Here is a 26,232-nt window from a genome sequence, read left to right on the forward strand (position 1 = left end):
CTCGTAGAGAATACATGACATTAAAGACTTGCTATTCTCATTCAATCGATGAACTTTGCAACACTTAACTTAACATCTGCTTATCATTTATGTTATTTCTGGACATGTTTACATGTATTTCGGTATAAGTGGAGAAGAAGAAATACTCAATTCAGAATCAATTTTCACATTATGTTAATAATTCCTTTGTATCATTCAGATGACATACCTATGTTGTTATCAGAACTTTAAATATAATCGATGTACCACATACATGTTAAATAATCGTGAATAAATGAGACGGGAAAAATATAATAATAATTAAGAATGTTATATGTGTCACATATATCATGAGAATGTGTAAACAAGTAATAACAGCTCTTTTTCTGTGTGCAACATATATATGATCATGTATTAAAGAAACAGCTTTATCCTTTTGTATTCATCCCCTCGACGGGATTTTGTTGGTTAATTTTAATTTTTCAATGAGATCAAAAATAATAAGTACTTGTTTTAAGGACAAAAAAAAGGAGGAGGAACAAATGTCCCAAAAACAAAGTTAGATGGGTAGTAATATTGTTTCTATAGCTTTTCTGGTTTCCGATATTTATCTTCAAAATATGCTAATAAATCTGGTTGATGGGTTTAAGTTGATGGCGACGTCGTGCTTCTAAGTGCAGACCTATATGTTACTGCTATATTGCTTTGTCAGTTACGAATGATTTTTAATGTACTTGTTTAATATACAGAATCCACATTTTGTAAATGTCATTATAAGCTTAAATATAAACATTACAACAACAACAACAATAAAACATATTTATTGGTTTTCATGCAATTAAATTATGAATTCATAACAAAGAAAAACGAAATTGGAAAAGGAAAAAGAAATATGAAGCATTGGTAATACTTATGCAGGTAGTATATATGTTTGCGAAATACTCGACATTGCCACTTCGCGTTTGAAGTTTCCTGTTTTCGGTCCTTAAGGGAACTGATGGTTGACCATAAGCTACCAGTATGAATAAGCTACTCGAGGAAAAGGGTCGTTTACAGTACTCAATATTCAATTTTGCACCTTTTCTGAGTGAAGTGAATTATGAACTTGCGGGGAAAAAATCTGCTTGTTACGCTGGCTAATTTGTCACTGAAATATATGTCATTGTATTTTACAAACTCAAACTGTATATGATTCTTTTTTATCGATGTCGAGGCCATTTTGGCGCAACGGACAAAACTATTATCGACATGGGGAGGAAATCGGCGTCTGCGGAACCTTAGACCTGTCGCACATTCTACGCCTCGCAACCGTGTACTAGCGTGCTGGCTTGCTAGCGTACTACCGTACCGTACAAGAACGGAATAGAAACGAGTAACCTCGTACAAAGAAATAACTGTATTTGTACAAGAGAGAAGAATATGTGGCCTATCAGTGCTTTCAACCAGGCTACATTTCCCCTAAGATTACAGTACTGTAATGCCTGTGTAATCACAGTACTGTAATCTCTATGTGATTGCAGTCTGTATGCTCTGTGTTATTACAGTACTATCAGCTCTGTGTTATTTCAGTACTGTAATCTCTGTGTGATTGCAGTACTGTCAGTTCTGTGTGATTGCAGTACTGTAAGCTCTGTGTGATTGCAGTACTGTATTCTCTGTGTGGATCGGGTGGGAAGGTACACCATTTGGTATCGTAAGTCTTTAATATCGAAGCGATGCTCTAGGAAAGCAAAGCCTTTCAAGGGTAAAACTCATTTAGCGATACAAAAAAAAACGCTATTCTTACGTGACTCATCCTCCAACATAATTTGCAATTTAAGAAATCATAAATTTAAAACATATGAACATTTAAATAACAGAGTAAAGTAAGGAAAAAACACAATAAAATGTCATAAAGAACACTGAAATTTAAAGGTACAACGTTTAGATGATGATGAGGATGCTAAAATATCATTCGTTAATCAAAATTAACTTTGTTGTATTTTACTTCCATTCGAGCCTTCCCCTACATATCGTTTAAAGATTTCCTAGACTATTTTTAGCCTATACCGTTGTAATGATAATAATGATGAGGAGGATGATTACGATGACGATGGAGATAGAGATGACAAAGAATGGCAAGGATACTTTTCTATCATTCAATTTATTCAATCGGTGGTTAGGCATGGAACAGCTTTGGTAATACTATTATGGATTCCCACATTCAAACGGAAGAGAGAACAAACAAAGAGGAGGTGACCGGTTTCCATTTGAACTTATCTGCACAAAACTGTTAAAGTACAGCTATAGTGAAAGTTACACTGCTGCATGGCGAACAACATGTTAAAAGTAAAACACATCGCTTAGACTACAGTCTAATTTTGATCTATATATAGTGCCCAACAACCACTGTTACCCTCAACCACAACTCGTAAATAATTGACCCATGAACAGCTGACTACATAATATCTGACCTATGGGAGGGCGTGTGCCAATGTACGCACCCGCGTTGTGGAACATAACAGCAACAGGGTTAGTAATGTTCTGGAAAAATCAAACAGACATCCGGTATGTTTTTGTCGATATGTCGATGAAATTTTTAAGACGGATTTTTGAGATAAAATGTAAAACATCTAAGTATAAAAGTTCGAATATTCCGCAGAATATCGAAATATTCAGAAATAGCAAAATCCCGAAAGATTAAAACTTTGGAGATACAAGTCGAAATTTCTAATACCCTATCCCACCCCCTTTTTTTTTGGAACCACCGCAGGGCCTACGAAACTTAAATTCGTCTGTGGAAAATACCCAACTTCATTTATCAGTTTTCTGCCCTCTCTTTCTCCCTCCACACCTGGTTCTCTTTTTGAACTGTTACGCCATAGTTCAGTGATGGTTTACATACATCTCATGTTGTGCCTTTTGGCTTTCCAGAGAGACACCTCTGCCAGAGAGACACAGAGAGAAAGGGTGGAGATTGGGGAGGGGGTAGGGTATCCACTGACAGAATCATTATACTTCCAAAATTGTACAGACTCTTACTTCGGTTTGTCCATTAATCTTGCTAATTGGATCAGTTTTCATACAATCTTTGGGACAAAGATTACCTTTCCAAACACGCATATCCGATTGATCCAAGCCTGGCAGAAAGCCTTTCCCAGTTTTACACTCCAAATGTGGAACCCTGTTGATATGCCAAGGACCTATTGTCGCTGGACATTCGTAACAAATGTTTATATCTCGAGTTAATATTCTATCGAAAGGTTGGCAGTTCTTGAGTGTTGCAAGCCAGGCTACCTTGCCCTGCGGTGCAAGTAATTTCCCGAGCATAATTTGAGCAATCATTTCAGTGGGATCACCACACACTCGGACATTTTCGTCCGTATTGTCACAAGGTTTATGCCAATGGTACGACTTCATCGCCAATGGTGCGCTCTCAGTGGTGTGTCTCCATGGTGTCCCCAATGCAAAACCATCCAAAGTTCTGATCCGCTTATCAAAGATAGGAAAACTTTTGGCCATTTCAATGTCAGCTTGCCTCCCTTCAGGAGTGTAAAAGGAACCTTCCTGACTCTTGAAGCCATTTAAGGCATAAAAAGTTCCATTCCAAGATGGTGGGATTGTCTTTACTAGTAATTGTAAATGAAGAGTATTCGTTATGATCATAATAATAATATCTGGTCTAAAGCGTTCAGTGAATAAAGATTGTTGAAAAAATCCAATTCCGTCACCGAAAAAGTCATGTTTGGCGGTAGCTGTTTTTTTGTTGTGACAAGTTATATTAACAATACGACCATTTATGACATGAGGCATCTTTGCGGCTTCAATTCGGAAATCCTGATAAAAGAATCTAAGGCTTCCCACTCGAAATTCCTCCAATCCCCAGCATTTCCAGAAAACAGAAGAATAGTCCAGATTAGATTTCTCTTCCTTCTTAAGCGCCAAATCTACTAAAGATAAGAATATGCCCCTCTCAGTAGATCTGCCAATCACAGCGATGGTCTTCGGTGTCGGTTCTAACGAAGCTCTTACGAGGTCATCTGTCGTAAAGATATCAAAGCTACATCGCTTGGGTTGAAGCACCCAACCACTCCTCAACGTTCCACGTTCATTCCCAGCAAGATCTCGTGTTACCCACTCCCCCTCTGACCAGGATGGGTCGTATTGTGGGATAGTCTGACAAGATGGAAGCTTGTCGGTTTCTTTTCTTCTCTGATTTTCATTTACTGTTGGTCCAGCAATAAACAATTCGAATGGGCTTCCAGGAAGTTGTTTCTGGCTTGAACTAGTAATTTCCTCGACATATAAATCAAAATTACCTGGCAGAGTTGGTGTATAACTAAAATGTATTTCCAACGTATCATTAAGAACACTTGAAGGGGGTATAGCAAAGATATGTTGTCGCCCCACTGCTAAACTACTGAAGAAAATCTTACTGTGTAATTTTTTCTTTGATGATGAATCTACTTTTATTGTGAAACTGGCTTCGCTTCCGACAGACGCCTGCTTCAATCCATCTCCAAATACTTTACATCGACTGACATTGCTATTCCGTTGAGTGATATGTTTAGTTCTACGTATACTTCCGATATTTGGTATCGATGAGCATTTGAACTGTTTCCTGTCGACGTAATAATCAGGTCTCCATTTATCTAAGTGAAAACAGAACAAAATAGAAAATGTAATTGATATATATATATATATATATATATATATATATATATATATATATATATATATATATATATATATCGATAGAATGGGGTTCGTAACCTCATGACTATAAAGCCCATCTCTCTAACAACTAAATTGTTCCAACCGTTAGTCGGTGGGCGACCCTAAAATGTCTTTGCTCTTTACCATTGTCTCAAACTGCCCAACCAGTTTTTCCGTTATTCTTTTTACTTATATAAGGAAACATAATTATGATAACTTACAAAACCAAGTTAGAAAAAACGATAGTCAATAGGGGACGTTTTCCTTCTTTTGTACGTTGGTTTAGTAAAACCCAGAAACATTTATAGGATGCATGCTGCCAAAGACAAGATATGTTAATACAAGATATGCAAATATGTGTCAATATCTCTCCTATCCAAAAAAATGTATAATTAAACTCAGTGGCGTAGGAAGGTACCTTTGAGTGGGGGGGGGGGGGGCTGAAGACTAATGGCTGGCATGGGTGAGGGGTCTAAGGGGAGGGGGTGTCCCCCTCCCCTTTGGAATTTTTTTGCATTTCCAGGTGGCCTCAGATGCAATTTGGTGCAATATAGCACACTTCAAAACCCACTCCATTTTGTTAATAATTTTGCATTTTCACCTGGCCTTAGATGCAATTTGGTGCTCCAAATGAGATTTTTTCTCATTTGGAAATGAAAAAGGGGTTTTCTGACTTGCGGAGCGGGGGGCGGAATGATACTTCCGCCCCACCATATTTTTCACTGGGGGCGGGGGGGCTGGCGCCCCCCCCCAGCCCCCCGGTTCCTACGCCCTTGATTAAACTAGTCTAAAAGAAAAATTAAGTTCTTCATCTAGCAAGATAGGATAGTACCCGATTTGAAGGATTCCTTATTTCTAAATCTCTTACATTTCTTGCTACTAATTGATATATATATATTATTAGAGTAAACCAGAGAAATAAGATATGACTCATATTATATATATATGACTCATATATAATTGAAAACGTAATGAATAGGAAAATCTAAAACAGTGAAATAATATATATATATATATCAATATAAATATATATGTATATATATATATATATATATATATCAATATATATATATATATCAATATATATATATATATTTATATATATATATACATATTTATATATATATATATATATATATATATATATATATGTTAGAGTAGGTTGGCGTCTATCTTGGCGCAGAGTGCTCTATGTCCATTGGACAGAGCGGAATATATGTTGATACTAGATGAGACTAGTGGAACACTAGTAGTATATATATATATATATATATATATATATATATATATATATATATATATATATATATATTGATATATATATATATATATATATGTATATATATATATATATATACATATATATTGATATTGATATATATATATATATTATTTCACTGTTCTAGATTTTCCTATTCATTACGTTTTCAATTATATATGAGTCATATATAAATAATATGAGTCATATCTTATTTCTCTGGTTTACTTAAATATATATACTAGTATACTAGTATACAACAACAAAATTATTGAAGCGCGTTTTGTTTGCCGTAGGCTAGTTACCATATAGTTACAACTAGTTGCATTTAAACAACACCTTTTGTGTTCATTGAAAACTATAAAATGCAGGAATGCTTGCAGACAATGATATGGGCAAGATATTTAGAAACCACAATTGACTTTTTTTACAGCCGATTCACACAGAGACTACAGTAACCACTGTAAATCTGAAAGTGTTGTACCACAGTAAATACTGGATTGTGCTGACTAATCTGATAAATCGGTAGCATGTGCCATTAGGTTTACAGAAAGACCTGAGGATATTTGTAATTCCAACAATCCCAAACAACTGGAAATGTTGGAATTACACACATCGTCAGTTCTTACTGTAATCCTAATAGCACATGCTACCGATTTATAGCACGATCCAGTTTTTACTTTGGTACAAAACTTTAAACTTATAGTAGTAACTGTGTTCTCTGTGTGTATCGGGTGATTTTTATCATGAAAATCTGTCATGGAATTGCTGTTTACAAAGTACTTGCGTTGATTGATATGATATTTTTCTCAAACAAATGCAATCATCTGGGCAAAGGATTCGAATTTTGGTTCTTTGGAGAAGAAGTTGTGGCTTTGAAAAGAAAGAAAGCCATTCATTCAAACAATTGTTATGTTTCTCAGGCCTAGCTGTGAGTGTGTGTACTTGGGGTTTGTTCATGTACAAGTTGTGCATGTAGATGTCACTGGAACCATAACACTGCATGTACTATTGCAACATCCTTGCAATCATTCATAGATGTAAATCAAGTAAGTGTTATTGTTTAGCTTAATGTTTTATTTACATGGGATTGCATTAGCTGATAGCCCACTGATTATTGGTAAAGTGGGACCAGTTTGGATATGTTAGGAAATTGAACAATTAATTTACTGGGATGTCAGCCAGAAGTGACAGGACTTTGAAAAGCGAAAACAAACTTGTCTAAAATAAAGAGAAATCGCTTTGACAAAGATCTTTCAATGCTCCTACCTTCATGTACCGTAAAATGACAAGAACAAACACAATCTCGAACCTATACCATACCCTTTGGTTTTTAAAGTGGTTTAAGCATGGTATATAGCTCCATGGTTTAAGTAACAAACACTATTGACTCATTTTGCTCCAAGTGACTATCGTGAACTGCACTTTTACACATTTGACCTTCGCCTATTATGAAAGTTCATGAACACAGGCTGTGTGTACTGAAGTCTCCATTTTCTTGTTCGTCGGAAAAGATCAGAGGAAAACCACCGTGAAGAATCGCGATCCTTTATTGGCTGCCAACACAGCCTGTTACTGCACTTGCTATAAAAGACAGGCTTATGCAATTTATTCCTTCTCTACAACCGGAACTGATAAAAAAATTCAAAAATATTTGGTACAAACTAGTAGACTGAAAAAAAACGATTAATCCTCTTTTTCATCCTAGTTCGTTAACACACCATTTAATACTTTAATTGTTTCATTCCATTCGTAGATTGGTACAATCATGCCAAAATACCTGGAGGAGGTGAAAAATTGAAAGAGGCTGCTAAGTTATACAGCTTTGCATTAGTAGAAGCACAACTCTGGCTTGGACGATGCACATCAGTAATGTGATTGTAGTTGTTTATGAGAAAAAGTTCCATTTCAATCCATCTCTCTGTACACAATTGAAAAAAAAACCTGCTGGTTAAACTTCAATGAAACTTGGACAAAGATGACCTGTGATGAAGAGACATATAGAGGTGTTCAGGAATTTTATGTGCAAGGTCATTAAGGGACGGTTTAGTTAATTCTTTGGAAATGCTTCTTCGTCCACGGACAGACATGTGGATGTATGTTAACATGATCATAATTATTGTCAAGTATGAAGATGGTCATTCGGGGTCGGAGTTTCAGAAATTTCATGTTAAAGGACTTCGGTCTATTCTTTAACTGTTGGTTCAAAATCTTTTCAAATTAATCTTTCTTGTGATTATTAGAAGCCACAATTACCACTTTGTATTCGAGTTAAAATAGTTTGCAGAAGAATGTGACGTCAAAGGAGGAGCTAATGAATAAACCATTAATGGTATCGATGGTAACCTCGTTATTGTCTTGCAGAGCCTTGCTTAGATTTAATGGTTAAATATGTTCGGTTGCCAGTGCAAATTTGGTAATAGGTCATCCTTATCAACAACAATGTCAACATAGATCTTTTAAGACCTTCCTATCTAGTTCAAAGAATAGTAGCTACTGCTACAAGGCTGGCTTTTGTCGTAACATAAAGGTTATTGCGAGAGAGGCTTTGATCAACTTTGTTAGTAGACAGGTAAACGGTCCATTTGCCCTAGTAAAATCATAGCATGCGACCTATAATTAAGTCAACTTTTGTTCAATTCCTGTTCCGTAGTAAAAATGTTCAAGCGATTTTGTTTCCTTGTGCAAAAGTGCTGAACATGGTATTCCCTGTTACAGTTGAAGTCAAGCAAGCTTCGGCATATGACGATGGTAATGTGAAACATATGTCCTCAAAATTTTGACTTCAGTATCGCATTTCTTATAGAAATTCATCGTATAAATATTTGAGGAATTAATTTAACTATTTTGCGAATGTTCATTTACTCAAAATTCAAAAGTAAGGAGACACAAATACACTTTCAGCCTAAACATTAATTATGTTCTTTGATAATTTATGTTTTGCCTTTCCATAATTTGAATGCATTGCAACTTTAATCGAGGATAAGGTGGTATACCCAATAGTATTTACAAGGAAAGTGGTGATTTAACCAGGAATGGGGTGGAAAATTCTTTGGTATTTACCAGGGTAGTAGTCACATCAATCAGGAAACGTTTAATTTAACCAGGAAAGAGGTGGACTGTTCTATGATTTTAACCAGGATAGTATTGGCACCAGCCGGGAAATGTTGGTTAATTTAACCAGGAATGAGGTGAAATAACCATTGATATTAACCAGGATAGTAGTAAAATCTAACCAGGAAATTTAACCAGGATATCCTGGATATTTCTACCAGGATTTTGTTAAAGTCTCATTCACCAGGAAACCTGGTGAAAACAACCAGGATATGGAGGGTGGCATATAAACGCAGCTCCTGGTGAAAATTTCACCAGTTCCTGGTGATCTTTCACCAGGTATTTTTTTAGAGTGGATCGGTGTTCTGCAAGGACCAATACTGGGGCCCCTTCTTTTTATATTATATATTAATGATATGCGGTAGACATCTTTAATATACGCTAGCTTACGCCACTTAACTTAATATTATTTTCTGAAGATACGACTGTTTATTATCATAACTGTGCTGTCAATCAAGTTGCATCTCTATAGAATGTAAAGCAATGATGCTGATATAGTGAGCGTGAAATAAGTTATCTGTAAATATTAATCAAGCAAAATTATTGGTTTTTAATCATATAAATGGTGATACACCACACTTTACTCTAAGTTTTAAGGATACCATCATAACAAGAAATATTTCTACCAAGCGGGTTTTAGAGGTTATCATTCATAAAAAGCTTCCATGGCCTGGATCATATTTGCAACGTCACTAGATCAGTTTCTAAAATCGCTGGTGTTATAAATAGATTTAAAATATGATATTCCCAGTCGAACATGATTAATTATCTATAACGCTGTAATTACACCACTCAATACTTACAGTATCATAATATGGTGTAATTCCATACCCCCCCCCCCCATATATACGGATAAACTGTTTACTCTTAAAAACGGGCTGTCGGAATAATACCAAACTTTTCACTCTTACACCCACCCATGCATGCACCCATTTTCCACGTTTTCAAAAAAACTACTGCAATTACCAGTTATAGGACTTTTCTTGTGCACTGGCACAACAATGGCGAGCTTTATTCTGATTTCTATTCTGTTTTCCATCTCTATGGTCTTCATCACAATTATCCTTCCTCGGGAAGAGATAATCTTCTCCATCCATACTCAGGACTATGTTTGCTAACTCACGTGTGAGGAGGAGTAACGGAGTACCTATCGGGAGCTCTCTTGATATCGGTATAAGAAGTGCACGTAATATCAAATGTATTGAAGAAGTCAAATGTGTTGTTATCATTGTATGTGCATTGACTACCATATCTAATTTAAAATAATAGGCATTAGACTAGCAATAATTGATTATTTTTGTCAGGTTAAATGCAAAAGAGTCATATTCGTTTTATCCCTTTTTCTTTTAAAATCTAGTTGTGTATGTAATGAAGGGCATCTTAGTTGCATGACCAGACTAGAAAAGCTTACTAGCTTCATCTGGTTCCTTTCTGCTTTTTGTTTTCATACTTAGGTTTATTGTTCATTTTCATTACTATGTACTGTATCAATAATTGTGTATGTATGTATACATGCGGGTATGTATACGAATGTGTGTACTGTAATTAAAAATAACCGAAACGCCCAACGTAGATCTAGCAATGAAGAGAAATAATTGCAGGTACCTACTAAGCCTAAGAAAGTCTCTGTTACAGTTTGATATACCTTATACATACGAACACTGCAGGGACGGTTAAGCCACTAACGTGTTTCAGTCTACGAATGACTTAGTGTAATCGCATATGTCAGGTACCCAACGAATGAATAGGTAACCACAGTATGAATCCTTGTGCAAGTTGATCAAATGTAAGTATATAGGCCATACTGCATTACGGGTGTTTGTGGTACCTAAGAATGGAAAATATTTCATTTCATCCATCTCTGCAGATGTTGTCTGGGCCCAACTGCTGATAAGTGAAAATTTTGACCCACATTCAACACTAAAAACAGTCCATTGTTAAGAAAAGTGACACAAGACAGAGCCTGGGCACGAAAACTATTCAATTTGGTCCCTCCTCAACCACTGCCCCCCCCCCCCCCATTGCCCACATCTACATAACTTACCGTTAGTTAAGTGCTAGTACAAGTTAAGCCTATACTCGGAACACAATTCTAACAGTCTGTCCTCGTGGCTTGTGTTAATTATAACTAACCTGCGCTAGATACCTTGATTGTATACATCTATGTGTTATAGTCAATTTGAAAAATGTCTTCTTTATGCAAATTAATTTACTGCTGCGGCATATTACAAACAGCTACCGCGGTGTGTTTATACGTTACGTATTCTCTGTTCACCGGTAGTAATGACCTTCGAAGTACGATAAATCTTCGTTACCTGGTTGTGAAGTTTCTCCCTGTAATTTCGTGATGATCCTGTCTCTTCTCCAAGAATAATAAGAACAACCGCTAAGGAATAGAAGGAGAATGGCACCGTATAGGAATACTTTAGGTTTAAGACATTCAACGGCGTGAGCCATCGCTGTTAGTCATGTATTGAAACCTGCGTGTACGCTATAGGCTTAGAATAGATGCAACTATAAACCAGTTCAATACACACACAGTACACAAATCTTAATTGTAAAGACCTAGTGACACGTGACGAAGTCCCGGACGCTATAGCGTTTTGAGATAATTATTGCGCTTGGTTTTACTCCTTTTGGTTTTTCAGGGGGGAGTGTGGCCCGTCTACCCCATCCCCACCCTCTATCTGCCTTCATGCGGATGTCCATATTTTCTTGCCTATTGTTTTTCTTAGCGTACGGGTGCACCCCGTTAGTGTGGGTTTGCCAGGTCTGGAGCAACCTCCCAATAATATTGTTTTACTAAGTAGTTACCAGAATTCACTAATAAGATTCCAAAATGTGTGTGTTGCTTGTCTTGCTCATCAATATCGATATACCAAAATTCTACTGTCTGTTATCATTAAAAATATTATCTAGCTAACGTGTACGGCTCGATCAGGGGTTTTCATTCTGACCATCATCGTGCCGGGGGTCCTGCACTCCGGCCAATAACAGTGCGCGGTTGTATTTAAAAAGGAGCTATCCATTTGGATAAGGACAATGAGTGCCAGAAGACTATGTTTACACCTAACTCTGATACATACTGTACATGTACACACAGTACATGTATGTATGTACTGAACACACAGTACATGTATGTATGTACTGTACACACTGTACGTGTATGTACTGGTTGACATTCATTTTATAGTGAGCCTTTTAATTCAATGAATTAAACCAGAAACAGACAAGTTCATTGCAAATAGTATTTGTTTATATGAAATTAAAAACTGCACAGTATTGAATTGAATGACCCTGAAGTACAATACCCGACTCAAAACATGAAACAGGCAGTTTTTCTGTAAAAATCCCAAACTTTGAGGATTTTTCATTTCAAAGTAAGGCAGAACTCCCTCCTGGAATGTTTTGACCAAACAGGGTGGTACTATATCTCTTCCAGAAAAAAATTATCGGATTTTTTCAACATGACGCGTTTTGAGTTATTGGCTGTCAAAGACGACCTCTTTTGTACATCGGAGCATCTTAACAACTTCATAAATTATTATTGAGAAAGGCTAGAACCCTTAAATTTGTTAAGGTGTAAGAACGTTATACTTATAATTAAAGTATCAAACCCTGACAGCTGTAACATGGTTACTTTGGTGAAAAATTGGCATCAAAACTCCTTCCTCATGCTGAATCGCAGCATGAAATAGCAACTTTAGAGTTGCACAACTTGCAATGTATTATAGGAAAGCATTGTAATCTTTATTTTGTATTGTTTGTACTAGACATAATAACCTCTGAAAGAATCAGGTACCCCGAAGCAATGATTTAGGAGCAATTCATCATAGCAATTCTTTTAGTGAAAAGAACAAAAATCGAATATTTTGACACTTTTAAATTGACCTAACTCCACAAGACAACATTTTTGTAGCCTAATTTTTTATATTCCTGTTCTATGGGATAGAGTTTATATGATTCTGTAATAGACAGGTAGTGGGATGTTTAATTGCTGAGAAATGATACCTCAAAAGTCAAGAAAATGCCAAGGTGGCGACAAATTGCGGAATTTCAAAGTGTAATAAATCGGCCACTTATTGTAAAGCAATGATTCTAAAATGTTCAGAATATGCTTATTTCATAGTGATCCAATCATACAATAAATCTGGAAATTTTTTCAATATGTCGAACTACAACATACTCCAAACTTTGGTGATTTGATATGGAATGACCCAGTTAGTAATCTGTTTCCATAGCAATTGTAGATAATAAACCTTTTTTACCAGCATGCTAGTGTGAGCTATTGTTACAGTGCAGCGTCTATCACTCTATCACTCTATCCGTCAACAATTGGTAAAACCGCTCCCACTCGCACAGTGTTCAATGGAATTTCATGAAACTTGGACACAAGGACGATTGGGTATAGGGCCATCAGAGATGGTCCGAAATTTGGGGTCAAAGGTCACCTGTGGGCCGTAATAGGCCATTTTGTGAAAATACGCAAAATGCTTCTTCTCCTACAGATTCTATGGTACAATGTTGAGGGTTTGTCACGATAGTACTATGGAAGTTTTACCTTCAGGGTGTTCATGAATTTGAGATCAAAGATCAACTAGGGGTCTTTTGTGGCCCGGGCCGAGGCCCTACATTTTTAAATTGCTCCTGTTCGTACAGTGTATGGCCAGTTATAATGAAACTTGGTCACAATGTTCCCCGGGATGAGAGTTACGAGGGGTGTTCGGAAAATTGAGGTCAAATGTCATTTAGGGGGTCATCGGGGGTCATTCTTTGTAATATTTTCAAATATCTCAATCTCCTCAAGATTTTGATGGATCATATTCAAAGTTGAACTGATGATTGTTGGATTGTGTATGAATAAGGTGATGCCTAATAATTTTTGGTCAAAAGTTAATTAATTACAATTAATCCCCATTGTTTAAAAAAAACCGGGGCCTTCACCTTTTGCCAAAGCTCCTTTAATTTGTCTCCCAGTCTCTGCAGTGTTTGTTTACATTTGTGGTTAAGCTCTGCAGAGGCTGTTAGTGGAATTAAAGCAGGACTGGGAGTTGTTATTAACTGTTGAACTGTAAGCGTGAGAGCCCTATAGCCAATCAGCACTTGCCGATTCTTAGAAGTCTTTGAGCTTGAGGTATGTAGGCAGCCAGCCAAAATTTTGGCAAGGAGTGCTTCAGGTCTGCTCTGGTAGAGGGGAGAAAGTTTAATAGGGTAGGTCAGTGGTATTGTTTGAGAGAGTGGATAAAATAGGATTTAAAGGGGGAAAATAGGAATTATAGCCAGTGGTGTGGCCAGGGTTCTGCTAACGGAGGGGGGGGGGGTTATCCCTCGTGGGCCCAAAATTTGTGGAATCTGAAAAATGGCCTGAAATTTGGTGGGCCATAAAGTTTTGTGGGCCCTACATTTTAAAGCTCGAAAAGGTATGAGCTTCTGCACCATTGGTGCTCTAGTTGATTGGTACGGCAGATCAGAGTGTGGCCATCTGTCATAATTACCGGGGGTACGTTTGGTAGGTCAATCTACGCTACGTAATGGAGAAAATGTAGCGTAATGGAGAAAATTTTGAAAAATGCCTTCCAGATTGCAGGAAATGGCACTTCCCGAGCATGAAAACAAGACCCCTGCCATGCCAAAGTAGTCACATTTAGCCTACTTGCCGTCATCATTATTGAAAATTGTTCTTTATTTTTTGCCTTTTTTTTTTCTTAGTCCTATTTTTTTCTCCCGTGAATATTGGTCCGGCGTTCGCCAGACCTGCCGCACCGGCTCCGACGGCCCTGTATATAGGGGCCTACACTCATGTCTGGGATGTCCAGGTATACAGTTGACTAGTTAGGAAAAAAAATGTTTACTGCGGTTTTTTTTCACTTCAGAGACTGCTAATCTCCATGCATGCTTGTCACCACGATTGTGAGCGGCGTTCCCTGTTACGGTGGTGTTACACGGAAATATTCGGGCATCATGATGCTAAATAAAGAAAATCATTAGGCCTATATTAATATTAATGTCACAAAACTAATAACACAGAACGCTCTCCACGGAATTTTCGGGCAAAAATATGAAAAAGATTCGGGCAAGCTACTACATATTTATATATATATATATTTTTCTCCTCTTAGGCTGCCCGAATTTTCAGGACTTTTGCCCGAATTTCTTGTCCTCTGGAAATTTGGGGGGCAGTCTGCCCCCCTGCCCCCCTGCCTCGTACGCCTATGCTGTTCTATATATGTTATATTACTTAAACCATAAGACTGCGTAAAACCTGTATCAAATTACGTTAGGATATCAGATCAGCTATTGGGTAGACAAAACTGAGGGCAGTATTTTGAATTCCCGTTGTGATTCATTTATTTCATGCTGTTCCAAGAAATTTGTCCCTTTTTTGTCTTTTTTTTTTATATATATTTTTTTCTTTATTTCTTTTATTTACTGTTTTGATATGTTTGATTCCGCTTGCAGAAATTCAAAAGGAATACATGTTATTCATATGGCATGTGCGTGCTTGGGTAGGTGTGTGTGCGTATGTATTTATCATACGAAATAAATCTATCTATCTTCAATCTATTCGGGTCTTCTTTCTATAGTCTCCATACACCATCCTATGAGCAGACAACACAGCCCAATTAGTTTACAAACATTTTCATTTGAAACATGCTTGTGTGGAGGGGGAGGCGAGCCCATTGCATTTTTAAGTGGGTGTATAAACGTGTATGAATGTTCACTCTAAGAAGATACAATAAGAAGCAGGCTATATGTTTGGTTATATGGTTTACTATGAGAACTCATTTTGAACCCAATTTCCCTTTTTGTTTTGCTTATTAAAAACTAGTTAACATTCGCCATGTTGTTTGAGTGTAGACTATAAGTGTACAACTGAATTATGCTCAGGCATAATATAACACACCAAAACCACCAAACCAAATGTTTCAACCATACGAGCCAATACAACACTTGTGACATATTAATTCAATTAAATATCCGACATTGATCACCTTAGAGTAAGTTTGGATATACCAGAGGTTTGACGGATGCCTTTTGCAGGGTGGTGCTGAAGTGGGTTAATAATTTCTGTATCAAACACAACATATTTTAACATTAAAAGACATGTGAACAACATTATATTATCAACGTTTACTAATTTAATAGCAACATGTACAATTTTAATGTTCCTTTGATAATTTTATTCTACCCGTTGATTTTTTTTAAATGACAAACAGTGCAGACCCTACGGTTATAGTCATAGCAACCATTCTGAGAAATAACGGCCTGCCATCGCCCAGCCAAACAACGAAGTCCTCGGCTTTGAGTACAGCGTTTTTGTATGTTGCCGTGTTGGACGAATCTAGCCGTAATAGTAAGTACCGACTTTGCGATCCGCGTTATAGTCATTGCCGACTTTGCAATCGGCGGCCCCCTCTTACAGTTTGCAAGGTCGGCAAAAATGACTCCATAGTTTTTCCTGTCGGAAAACTAAAAACGAATAATACTACATCATGGGTTTTCTTCTATGACTCAGTGTTTTTGGTTTCTTTCTTAGAGGTCACAAGTGTTGCCAAACATTTATGTTTTCCTATAGTGGACTTTAAAGGTTATTTTTTGCTCCACTTACTTTATGACAAATTTTACGACTTGCATTTGACAGATAAATTTGAGAATGAACTTGAACTGGAAAGGGTGTGATCAACATATATGATATAAATGAAAACCCACTAGGAATATTATTGCCCCGGTCCTAACTCGTAAGCTTAACTAGCCTATGAATATAACCACGTGATCATTGTGACATTATACGACTATTACTGCAGTATTATTGCTCTTTGCTTATTGGGGGACTGACAGTTAAAGAGAGAAAGGAATATAGCAAGTGTTCCTATATACTAAAGAGTCATAGGGGTATTGCAAATTAAACTTGGAATTGTCAACGCTGTACTTTCATGCCTGTTTTGTCCCTCCCAAATTATTAATAATAATAATCATCATCATAATAATAATAAATAAAAAATAGTTAGGATATACTACATAAATTCCGCAAAGGCGCTTCTATACACAAATAACTTTGTTTATTTGAAAATTTTGCCCAAAAAAATTATGGAAAAACAAAATAAAAATGAAGCACATGTGGCTCGATGACGTCATATTTAGACTTGATCAAGTCTTCGCTGGTTTGAATCTGTGTTATCTCCCAAATGGAATAAGATTATTCTAAGCTGTTTAGGGAAAGTTGTTTTTTACATTTATCTCTTCTCATCTTAAATCGATAATGATGTTGGGTTTGTGTCTCCTTTTCACAGTCCTCAAAATATCAACATTTTGCTTTTGTTTTTACCTACAGTAATCCAGTAATAACAATATGGTCAGGGGAGGGCTGAACTTTTCACCATACTGATTGGTGTTTTGCCAACTTGAACTTTGATCTTAATTTCGTAACGGAAACTGGTCTGTTCTCACGTCTACGAGGTATGCATGTTATGACGTCATATATGTAGGAGTCGAACAGTCCATTCGTTTGTTTATCAGAGCACAGCAGTTCATGCCAGACACAGTAAAGACGGAAACCCAAGGAGGAAAAACCTCGTTAATACCAAACAAGCCGAGTCGAGAAAGCACCAAGTCATTAAATTACACACAGGGTGTTATCAGTGGATGTGGTCAAGTTGAATACGTCCTTTTGTTTTGAAGCTATAGTGATTAATCAGTTGTAATACTAATTGAATCAGGGAGGGCTATTTGGATGTAAGAGTATGATTATAAGTTCACTTATTTGTTCCTTAGTGTAAAGAATTCCTGTTTGTATAAAGATATTTCTTCTGAGTCCGACGGTGTTGTACTTCCATTGTTTGCTGGGTGAATTATATATACACTTTTTCTACAGTGAAACCATTGATCGGATTAAGCACAGGACAACAGTTGTGTTTGTAAGGTATACGGGAGATCTTCGCGGATGTATGCATCTGTATAGGCTATACTATACAACTTGCTCCTTTATCCTTCATAATGTACCGCAATATATTTACGCCATAGATAAGCAAGTTTCGGTGTGGATGAAATAATTCGTAGTGAACAAGAAATAAGCAAAAAGGTTTTTACAATAGAGCAACAAGAGAACTATGGATGGGTCTGTGAAGCAGTAGTCTGCAGAACAGTAACAGCTCGCTGTTTGAACAATTAACGCGTATTCCCAACGATCAGGATAATTCCATGCACTCCATTATGTTCATCGTGATGGATTTCTGTATCCCCTGGTAATTTAAATATTCAAGCCTCTTCTCAGGCCAATTACTGTCTCCAAGCTGAATTAATCCTAACGTTCATGGGATTAATAGCATGTCAATTAGGAAGAAAACTTCAGGACACTGAAACGTCTAGTATAATGACATGGTGACTTTATAGTGCGAGTTTGTGCTTCAGTTCTGACAAGGCACAAAGGGGCAAATTTGATCTTATTTTTACCGCTCAGTGAAGTAACTTTAAAGAGTAAAACCCTCTTAACCGGAATTAACCTGTAAACGATTCTTAATTTATACCCTACAGTCAACGAATAAACATACGCGTTTCTATTTCACCGACGGATGGATTGTTTACCGTTGTATCCTTTGTAGATATTATCTCTTGTCCGTTTTCACATGAAATTAGACTTTGTGTAAAGTTTGTGCGAGCCAGCCCGAGGCTTAAGCAGTTTGCTCAGTCTGTTCAACAACAGGTAATTCAGACACATTATGATAATGGCGGTGTTTGCAAGGAACTGTTGTTTTAGTGCATAGAATTTTACACCAAAAAAAAAAGACCTTCATGATAGAGTATAGGCTAGAAGGTTCTTTGCTGACAACTACATAGCATGTGAACGCTTCCCTTTATCTCAATTAATATTGGAAGAAGACTTTTGTTGGAATAAGTTCCCATTCGAAGTGATGATTTGATTCGGTTGGAATCGAAAACGGAAGTGTTACGAGGTCTTGGTTTCTTGTTATTGCGGCCTGCAGATATAGTTAAGTTATATATCAACTTATACACTGTCATATTTTCGCCACTTCAGAGAACATTAAAGCAGAAGTCCGTGCCGGAAAAATATGGAAACAACTTTGTGATTCTGTCAATGGGATAGACCAAATCTTCTTAAAAGGAAGCGTTTATGTATAGGGACGATATTTTACCTATCTTGTAAAACATACCGGAAGAGATTAATGTGAATATACAGGGAAATAATGTTAGGTTTTTTAACTGTGTATATTTTCCCAGGGAGTGCAACATGGTCACAATTTCAGTACTGATTATTTCCGATAAGGAGAATCCTGTTTGTCTTGTGTCCAGTTTTTATTGATTTCAATTAAACATTGATTTATGTTTCCACTTATTGGTTAATTTCCGGATGTTGACGCGAACAAATTTAAGTTTATTGCTATACATTCAATTCTAGGAAAGATATATATATCCTGTATCGAATGTGTGGATGACATTGCGACTGATTAGTACTGCTAACGTGTGAATATTTCGATTGCTTCTTCATGCTTGAGCTATGAGGAAGCTAGCTACCAGGCTGTTATTCGATTAACAATAAACTTGAACTTTCCAACAACAACAAAATAAGCAGTACCAAACACGAACAACGAAACATTCTTCAATGGAATCATATTCTCAAGTTTTGATCAGTATAATGGCTGAGACGCTGAAATACTTATCTAGTTTCAACTTTTTCTGGATAGCGCAGATATTTGTGTTGGTTAAGTATGGAGATATGACTCATATATCAGAATCAAAGTTAGCTTACAATCTCAACATATCTTGCGCAGACTTCGATATAGAACATTGTCGTACGGTTGTTTCAATGTGTTTGTACTTTCGGCCGAATTCGATGACTACCAGGGACTCGTCTAGTGTGCTATTTTCTTACTTTGATAAAGGGTCAAGTTTTGAAGAAAGTGTCCAACTACACGTTCAACATGCACAAGAAGTATTTTGGGTTCATCGCAACGAGAAAAAGTATTTATTGTGAGTCCTATATTACAGACCCGCTAATTATTTTACATACTCAGTCGAGGGGTAGCGGGACATGTTATATTAAGTAAGTGACGGGGCAAGCCACAAATATATCTCAAGACATACCGACAATGTTAATCCCATCTTTGCATACCGCACCACAAAATTCCAAGAGTTTAATGACAATTATTAATTACCAAAAATATGAGAGGACACTTTGTATTATCGGAAAGGGGCATTGTTGAGGTTCATCACAAAACCATGGAGATGTGGGGGTGTGGGAGGGGGACACATGCCCTTGCCTCCGCCGGCCCTTTAAGTAATGCGTTTATGTTATACTGCAAGTTTATGTTATACTGCAAGTTTATGTTATACTGCAAGTTTCTGTTAGCGATATATCGCGAATTCGTGTCCTTTTCTATCTTATCGTGGGCGATATATCGCGAATTGAATATCCTTTTCTATATCTTATCATTGACGATATATCGCAAGTTGAATGTCCCTTTCTATATCATATCGTGGGCGATATATCGCGAATTGAAATGTCCCTTATACATCAGTTTGTTTTTATTCGACAGATTTGAGATTCCAAGAGTTTTACGAAATGAGTCCTCCTGGCGCCATTTATGTTTCTTGACGTCATCAAGTGAATTTGGTTACACTATGACCCTTTCTATTGAAGACGGAAACGGGACAATAAGTCTACCACTGGAAGACAGAGCGATTGGGTTTCATGAAGCACCGACCAGGTCACAGAGACAACTGAAATATACCTTTGGAGGTTGGTTCAATATCTTCACCTTAAAATTGTGAATATGTAGATTATGTTATCAACCTTTAAATGTGTAAAAGAAGAAAAATAATATTTACACTAGAAAATTAATTACAACGGTAGATTGAATGATGTCATTGGTGGTGTGCCTATGAAAGCTTGACAAATGTTATTGTTCTCATTTTATTATTATTTTTGAAGAAATGTTTTTTTTTTGCATTGCTAAAAGAAGCAACTATACAGAAATATTTATAGAAAAGAAAACAAAAAAATTAGGTAAAATATGGAGATTATTTCTCCATTCTTTATTATAACTGATTATTATTTTTTTTCATGCTACGCATAATTTATTTCACCTTTATTTTCTTCAAAGGTGGAAACCTTTCTTCAGAAAATCAAAGGGCGCCATTATATTTTGAGTGTGTTAGGGACGTAACGTTCACAGTTTATAGCAACGCAAACAACTTCTACGAGCTGGCTATTAAAGACGACACAGGTAAACTAATTAGAGTGAAAAGCTGTTAACTTTACTAAAGTCTGATATCTGAATACCTCAAAGACGGATGTGATGAAATTGTTCTTGAAGGCCGTATTAAATATAGCTGTTTATATAGCCTACCCATTTCCACCTTCATTTTCTTCTGTTATATGTTAAAAGAGAGAGAGAAAAAAAGAAGAAATATTTCACAGCTGCGTCTAAACAATTGATAATCTTAGAATTACATCAATCTCTATATCTAATTAATTCACATGTGTTTCGTTTTCATTTTAATCTAAAACAGATGATATTTGTCAACAAACCTGTCTTACAAATAAACCATGTCAGTCATCGGATAAATGTTTGAACTTTCTTCCGGTTGATGCTGGAGGTATTGACAGATGTGAATGCTTGGAAGGGACAGTAATTGGAACAACTTGCCGAAAATTATCTAAGTCTAAAGGTAAGATCATTTGATGTTCTCCCTTATCTAAATGAAAAACTGAGTAAAAAAATAATCATTTGCCAAATATCTGATGATATTCCTATAAAGCTTGAATTTAATTTATTTTTCTGTTTTGCTTTTGTTGATATTTCTTCAGATTTTTTCTCCATTGGTTGGGTTGTTTTGTTAACTGCAATGCCGTTTCTACTAGTGCTAATCTCATTGTGTATATACTGCGTAGTAGCTGGCAACAAATTACGTCGTCAGTCTGCGGAAGATATGAAAAAGAAAGGTAAAATTTCATCACTAAGCTTTACCATGAGTTGGTTCCTTCCTGATCCTTACATGTCTTCATACTCAATGCACTGGATCCCTTGGGATCGATATATCATGATATAGGATATCGTTAACTGTATTTTATGTTAAACGTATATTCATTCATACTTAGTAAAGATTCCTAAATCCTATTGGTCCATTCAGGTCAGCTGACCGTGGTTAATCCTGTGAGTAACGCACGGTAAAATTACGGGGCATCACTTTAATACATCTTTGGTTATATGTAACCAAAAATGTTTTGTTTTATGATATTTCCCCCACACAAATGGTAGTGTATGAATGAACGGGGTTAATCAACGGTCTAGCGTGCGTTACCCCTTATTACAACATACGCTAAAACAAATCGAGTCGATGTTTTCAAAGCAAATGATGTGTTCAATGTTCAATGTTGTTCAAGCTATATACATTACACATAAACCTTATTGTGCATATAACATGCAATTTGATACACGTTTACCCAGGGCTGTATTCCATGAAGGTAGTTCCAATATGAATGGATACTGAGTTACCCAGGCTATATGTATTGCATGTAAACCTTATTGTGCATATAACATGCAGTTTGATACACGTTTACCCAGAGCTGTATTCCCTGAAGGTATAGGCCTATATGTATGCATACAGAGTTAACCATGGGTTAAACTGCACATATCATTTTTCTATAGCAATTTATTTAACAAAGCCGATATTCAGCCATATAGTATGTCGGTCAAGTGATATTTGTAAATGAAAATAAAAAAAACTACTTTTTTTTACCTAATTTTAATGGTTTCATTCCCTCTCCAGGGCAGCCATCATCCAAAGTAGACACGTTGCCGGGTAAACGAGCTACCATTAGCAGCAAATTGCCTTCATCATTGGTAAATTATTAGCTAATCCCTTTTTACAGTTCTAGAACTAACAATAGAAAGCATTGTCTCGGTTCAGTGTGCTTTTCCCATTGGCAGTTGGGAATATGCCGGTATGTCGGTTTGGCATGTTCGATACCATTGTTCAAATAACTAAGAACTTACCCTACATTCATGAACTTGTTTCTATACCCTCGACAATTCCTCCCCTTCCCTCCCCCCTCATTTGTTGCAATGGGTAATAAGAATATTAACAACTCAGGGCGTTGTTCCGCTTTGAACTCCACCTTCCTTTCAAATGTACCCTTTCGATCCAGCCAAAAAAAAAGGAATTACTACCAAATAAAGATGTAATCTTTCACTTCACATTTTACGTTGTAAGGAACTGAACTGCGCGATTTGATACTATATTTTAACAGCAGGGGGTAGGCGATGGGTGATGAAGCACGGGAAATATGCAACCAGGCATCTGATTCAGAGGAGATTTAGGGAGGGACACAATGCTGACCACAAACCCTTTCAAATCTTGCTTTCATTTAATTAAGTTTTATGACTTATGACAAAAATCAAAAGCATTATCAGAAGATGGACACCGAGCCCTAAGTATGCTGTAAATTATTTATAAAAGGATTTAAAGGGTACGTGTGAAGACTCGCGCACAAAGAAACGTCTCATGCCGGTAATCTGACCTAGTTTCGAATGAGGTGTAACAGAAGTGTTAGACACCACCATCGATCCCAGAAAATACACACACAGCTTGCTACCGTCGGTAATTAGACACTAGTGTACAGTCAATACATACAACTACGGTCAATACCCACAGCACAGTGTACATAGCAGCGTGGACATCTCAGGTCCAGCTAAAGATAACAAGGTATCACGTTTCATTACTGTCTGCATTTTGTAGCGACAAGAAGAAACCGTCATTTGCAAGCAATGGAAAGTTCACTTTTTTGGAGCGCGGCACGCGGTTTGGGGCGAGTCTTCAATGTCTTTAAGAACAAAACAAGGGAGATAATTAAAACTTTCAGGGAGTTGAGTGGGGTATCATTTCCCCTCCCTGGAAATGTACACGTAAACAGGTAAATGGAGGACCCTCATCCACCCTCTCCAAATAGACCCAGTCATTACACATTCGCCTTCTACCATTAATATGAGCACGTGATCAATACGAAACATTGACCGCCTTTTGTAGTATTTGAGCACTGTAAAAGTAAAAAGAAAACACACGGTAAACACGGAGTCTGAGTCCTTGTAACTTTCGTCACGGTAAAAACGTAGTATGAGTCATTGTAATGACGTCATATGTAAACTTTCATCTTCTATTTTTTGTTATTGTGGATGAGGTCATACCATAACACGTGTGTTTTGTTATTTAAGAAGACTTCATATACATTAATCTGTGTCTTGTATTGTTTATAATTTTAGATGACGTCATGCCTTAAGCCATATCTGTTATTGTTTTATATTACAGTCAAGTTCCATTGAACTAGAATGGGATCCACAGGCCGAAAATAAAATCAAGAATCCAGAACTGGAATGGGATCACGATGCCCATAACCCCGATATATCGGGCTATTTTACCGAATGTGAGTTAGAGACGGTGCCTTCGGATGCAGAAACTCAAGCTTTAAATGTCATTAATGATACTACAGAAGATCGTAAAAACGTAACTGTGACGTCAGTATAAAGCGCGGATTTGTTGAAAATTTGGGTAGAAAGTTGAAGTGTTCAAGTTCCATCACTTACGAAAGAACTTTGATTTGATTTATTTCACACCCAAATACAAAGACTATACAAGACACATGGTTTAGGGATATCACAAAAAAGTCTGTCCAGTAGACTTTTGTCCACTGTATGGTCCCTGTACATACAAAACAATAAATGGAGAGAATATTACTAAAACAAATAATTCCAGAAGAGGCAAGACACTAAAAATTGGCTCATACGATATATAAATTCCTCAGACTCTTCGGTTATCAGTAAGTCCAACAAATGTTTTTTTTTTTTGTTACTCCCAGCTTAAATGATTCAAAGCTAGTAGTGCTTTGAAGCTCCACAGAAAGAGGATTGTACAGCTTACTGGTAGTTTAAAGAATAGTAGACTGTCCATAACTAGATCTATACAAATGAGTTGTAATAGGAGTACTCACTTCCTCTAGGTCTATAACTTTTTAACGACATAATGATGACAATGGTGTTAAGCTTAAAGAAAGTCGGAGAATTAAATTAAGAAAACTGTATAATACAAGCTTTGTGAACTTCAAGATTGTTGGTCAAAGAGTTTAGCTCAGTTGTTGAAATTTAAAATATTGAAAATGTTTTCAGTTTACACGTGTGCATTGCCCAAGACTCTTTGATGTCAACATGATAAAAACAGTCGATGTTTAATTGTTGGATGCTGTTCTTCAAGCAAAAATCCTTTCTTGATAATGAGCATGCGTATGCATTTGTTTCATCTTATTCAATACCTTTGACAACAGTAATTTTGTTATCATCATTCAATCTACCATTCTTTCTAAAAATTCTACACTTTCTTTAATTCGCTGTTCGAAAATGAAAGTTTGACGTCATATGTGAATAGTATTTTGTAGTTTTTTTTATTTGCTTTTGTCTCTAGAATATGTTTACGTTCTTTTTCATTTCATTCAGGATATGATGTCATTTATAAATAAACTCTCTCATTCATTGATTTTCTTGTAAATTCGTTGCTTTTTGTCCATTTTTCGACCGTCTTCTATGCGTATTACTTGTCTTTGTTTTATCGGATCGCCTTCTATTGTTCATCTTTTGTAATACTATATAAAAAAAATTGTCCATTTATACAGAGCACATCAAGCCCCTATCCCTCCATCCCCCCCCCCCCAATAGTACCGTTGCAACTTTGCCAATATACTAAACCATGGATCAACGTATAAGTTACTGAACTGACTCTGCAATTAGGTCATCAGCATTAGCTCCAAAAGTCAGCATAATAAACATTGTTACAAGTGTTCAAAAAGTATTTCCTTAGAGGTTCTAATACTCTGTATTATTTCCAGAAAGAGAGAAGGGTTCAATTAGATATTTAAATGTCTCTGTGAGGGAAAGATCTAAGAGTGCATAAATATATGGTGAAATATAAACTTTAGTAACCAGTGGTTGTTTTACTAGCTGATTGTGGGCAAAACTGGTGACTTTTTGTAAAAATCGTCAGTCCTACGAATGGAAACGAGAAAACAAGTGTTGTTCTGCATTTTAATTTGATCCGCACCATCCTATTACGTCATAGTGTGTCGTGAAAGGAAAGATCTTTTGTACTCCTGAATCACCCCCACCCTCCCCCCACCAATTGTT

General features: G+C 36.6%; 3 protein-coding genes across 10 annotated transcripts in view; 2 read left to right on the top strand and 1 right to left on the bottom strand.

The window, feature by feature from the left end:
* LOC139973681 (fibrinogen-like protein 1) overlaps nucleotides 1-1,957 on the top strand; it is a 122,132-nt gene extending 120,175 nt beyond the window's left edge. For all 6 annotated transcript variants that reach the window (XM_071980511.1, XM_071980513.1, XM_071980509.1 and 3 more), the window contains one exon: nucleotides 1-1,957. This exon is cut by the window's left edge and continues 1,505 nt beyond it. The gene's annotated coding sequence lies outside the window, so the exon portion shown is untranslated.
* A 144-nt stretch (nucleotides 1,958-2,101) lies between these two features.
* LOC139973676 (uncharacterized) lies at nucleotides 2,102-11,563 on the bottom strand. 2 transcript variants are annotated; one of them, XM_071980502.1, is made up of 2 exons: nucleotides 11,362-11,563; nucleotides 2,102-4,610 (listed from the first exon to the last, which is right to left on the bottom strand). In XM_071980502.1, exons 1-2 carry the CDS (start codon nucleotides 11,501-11,503, stop codon nucleotides 2,971-2,973), a joined length of 1,782 nt encoding a protein of 593 aa, XP_071836603.1. In that variant the 5' UTR covers nucleotides 11,504-11,563; the 3' UTR covers nucleotides 2,102-2,970. The 2 variants fall into 2 exon arrangements, with proteins under 2 accessions (XP_071836603.1, XP_071836604.1); XM_071980503.1 differs by lacking the exon at nucleotides 11,362-11,563 and adding an exon at nucleotides 11,180-11,280.
* LOC139973685 (uncharacterized) lies at nucleotides 9,449-25,564 on the top strand. 2 transcript variants are annotated; one of them, XM_071980521.1, is made up of 9 exons: nucleotides 10,629-10,832; nucleotides 16,264-16,400; nucleotides 17,379-20,032; nucleotides 20,599-20,801; nucleotides 21,166-21,288; nucleotides 21,575-21,733; nucleotides 21,873-22,007; nucleotides 22,835-22,908; nucleotides 24,371-25,561. In XM_071980521.1, exons 3-9 carry the CDS (start codon nucleotides 19,665-19,667, stop codon nucleotides 24,584-24,586), a joined length of 1,278 nt encoding a protein of 425 aa, XP_071836622.1. In that variant the 5' UTR covers nucleotides 10,629-10,832; nucleotides 16,264-16,400; nucleotides 17,379-19,664; the 3' UTR covers nucleotides 24,587-25,561. The 2 variants fall into 2 exon arrangements, with proteins under 2 accessions (XP_071836623.1, XP_071836622.1); XM_071980522.1 differs by lacking the exon at nucleotides 21,873-22,007 and having other exon boundaries at nucleotides 9,449-10,832; nucleotides 24,371-25,564.
* Nucleotides 25,565-26,232: the final 668 nt, after the last annotated feature.

Source organism: Apostichopus japonicus, chromosome 9 (genome assembly GCF_037975245.1).
Source record: "Apostichopus japonicus isolate 1M-3 chromosome 9, ASM3797524v1, whole genome shotgun sequence".
In the NCBI taxonomy this organism is placed as follows: Eukaryota; Metazoa; Echinodermata; class Holothuroidea; order Aspidochirotida; family Stichopodidae; genus Apostichopus; species Apostichopus japonicus.

Bases quoted from the DNA above. Each gene is read 5' to 3' on its own strand.
- LOC139973685 (XM_071980521.1), top strand. From the start codon at position 19,665: ATGGAATCATATTCTCAAGTTTTGATCAGTATAATGGCTGAGACGCTG. The intron at 20,802-21,165 runs GTTGGTTCAATA...TTTTCTTCAAAG, and splicing joins ACTGAAATATACCTTTGGAG to GTGGAAACCTTTCTTCAGAA. The intron at 21,734-21,872 runs GTAAGATCATTT...ATATTTCTTCAG, and splicing joins AAAATTATCTAAGTCTAAAG to ATTTTTTCTCCATTGGTTGG.
- LOC139973676 (XM_071980502.1), bottom strand. From the start codon at position 11,503: ATGGCTCACGCCGTTGAATGTCTTAAACCTAAAGTATTCCTATACGGT. The intron at 4,611-11,361 runs GTAACGAAGATT...GTTTTCACTTAG, and splicing joins GGGAGAAACTTCACAACCAG to ATAAATGGAGACCTGATTAT.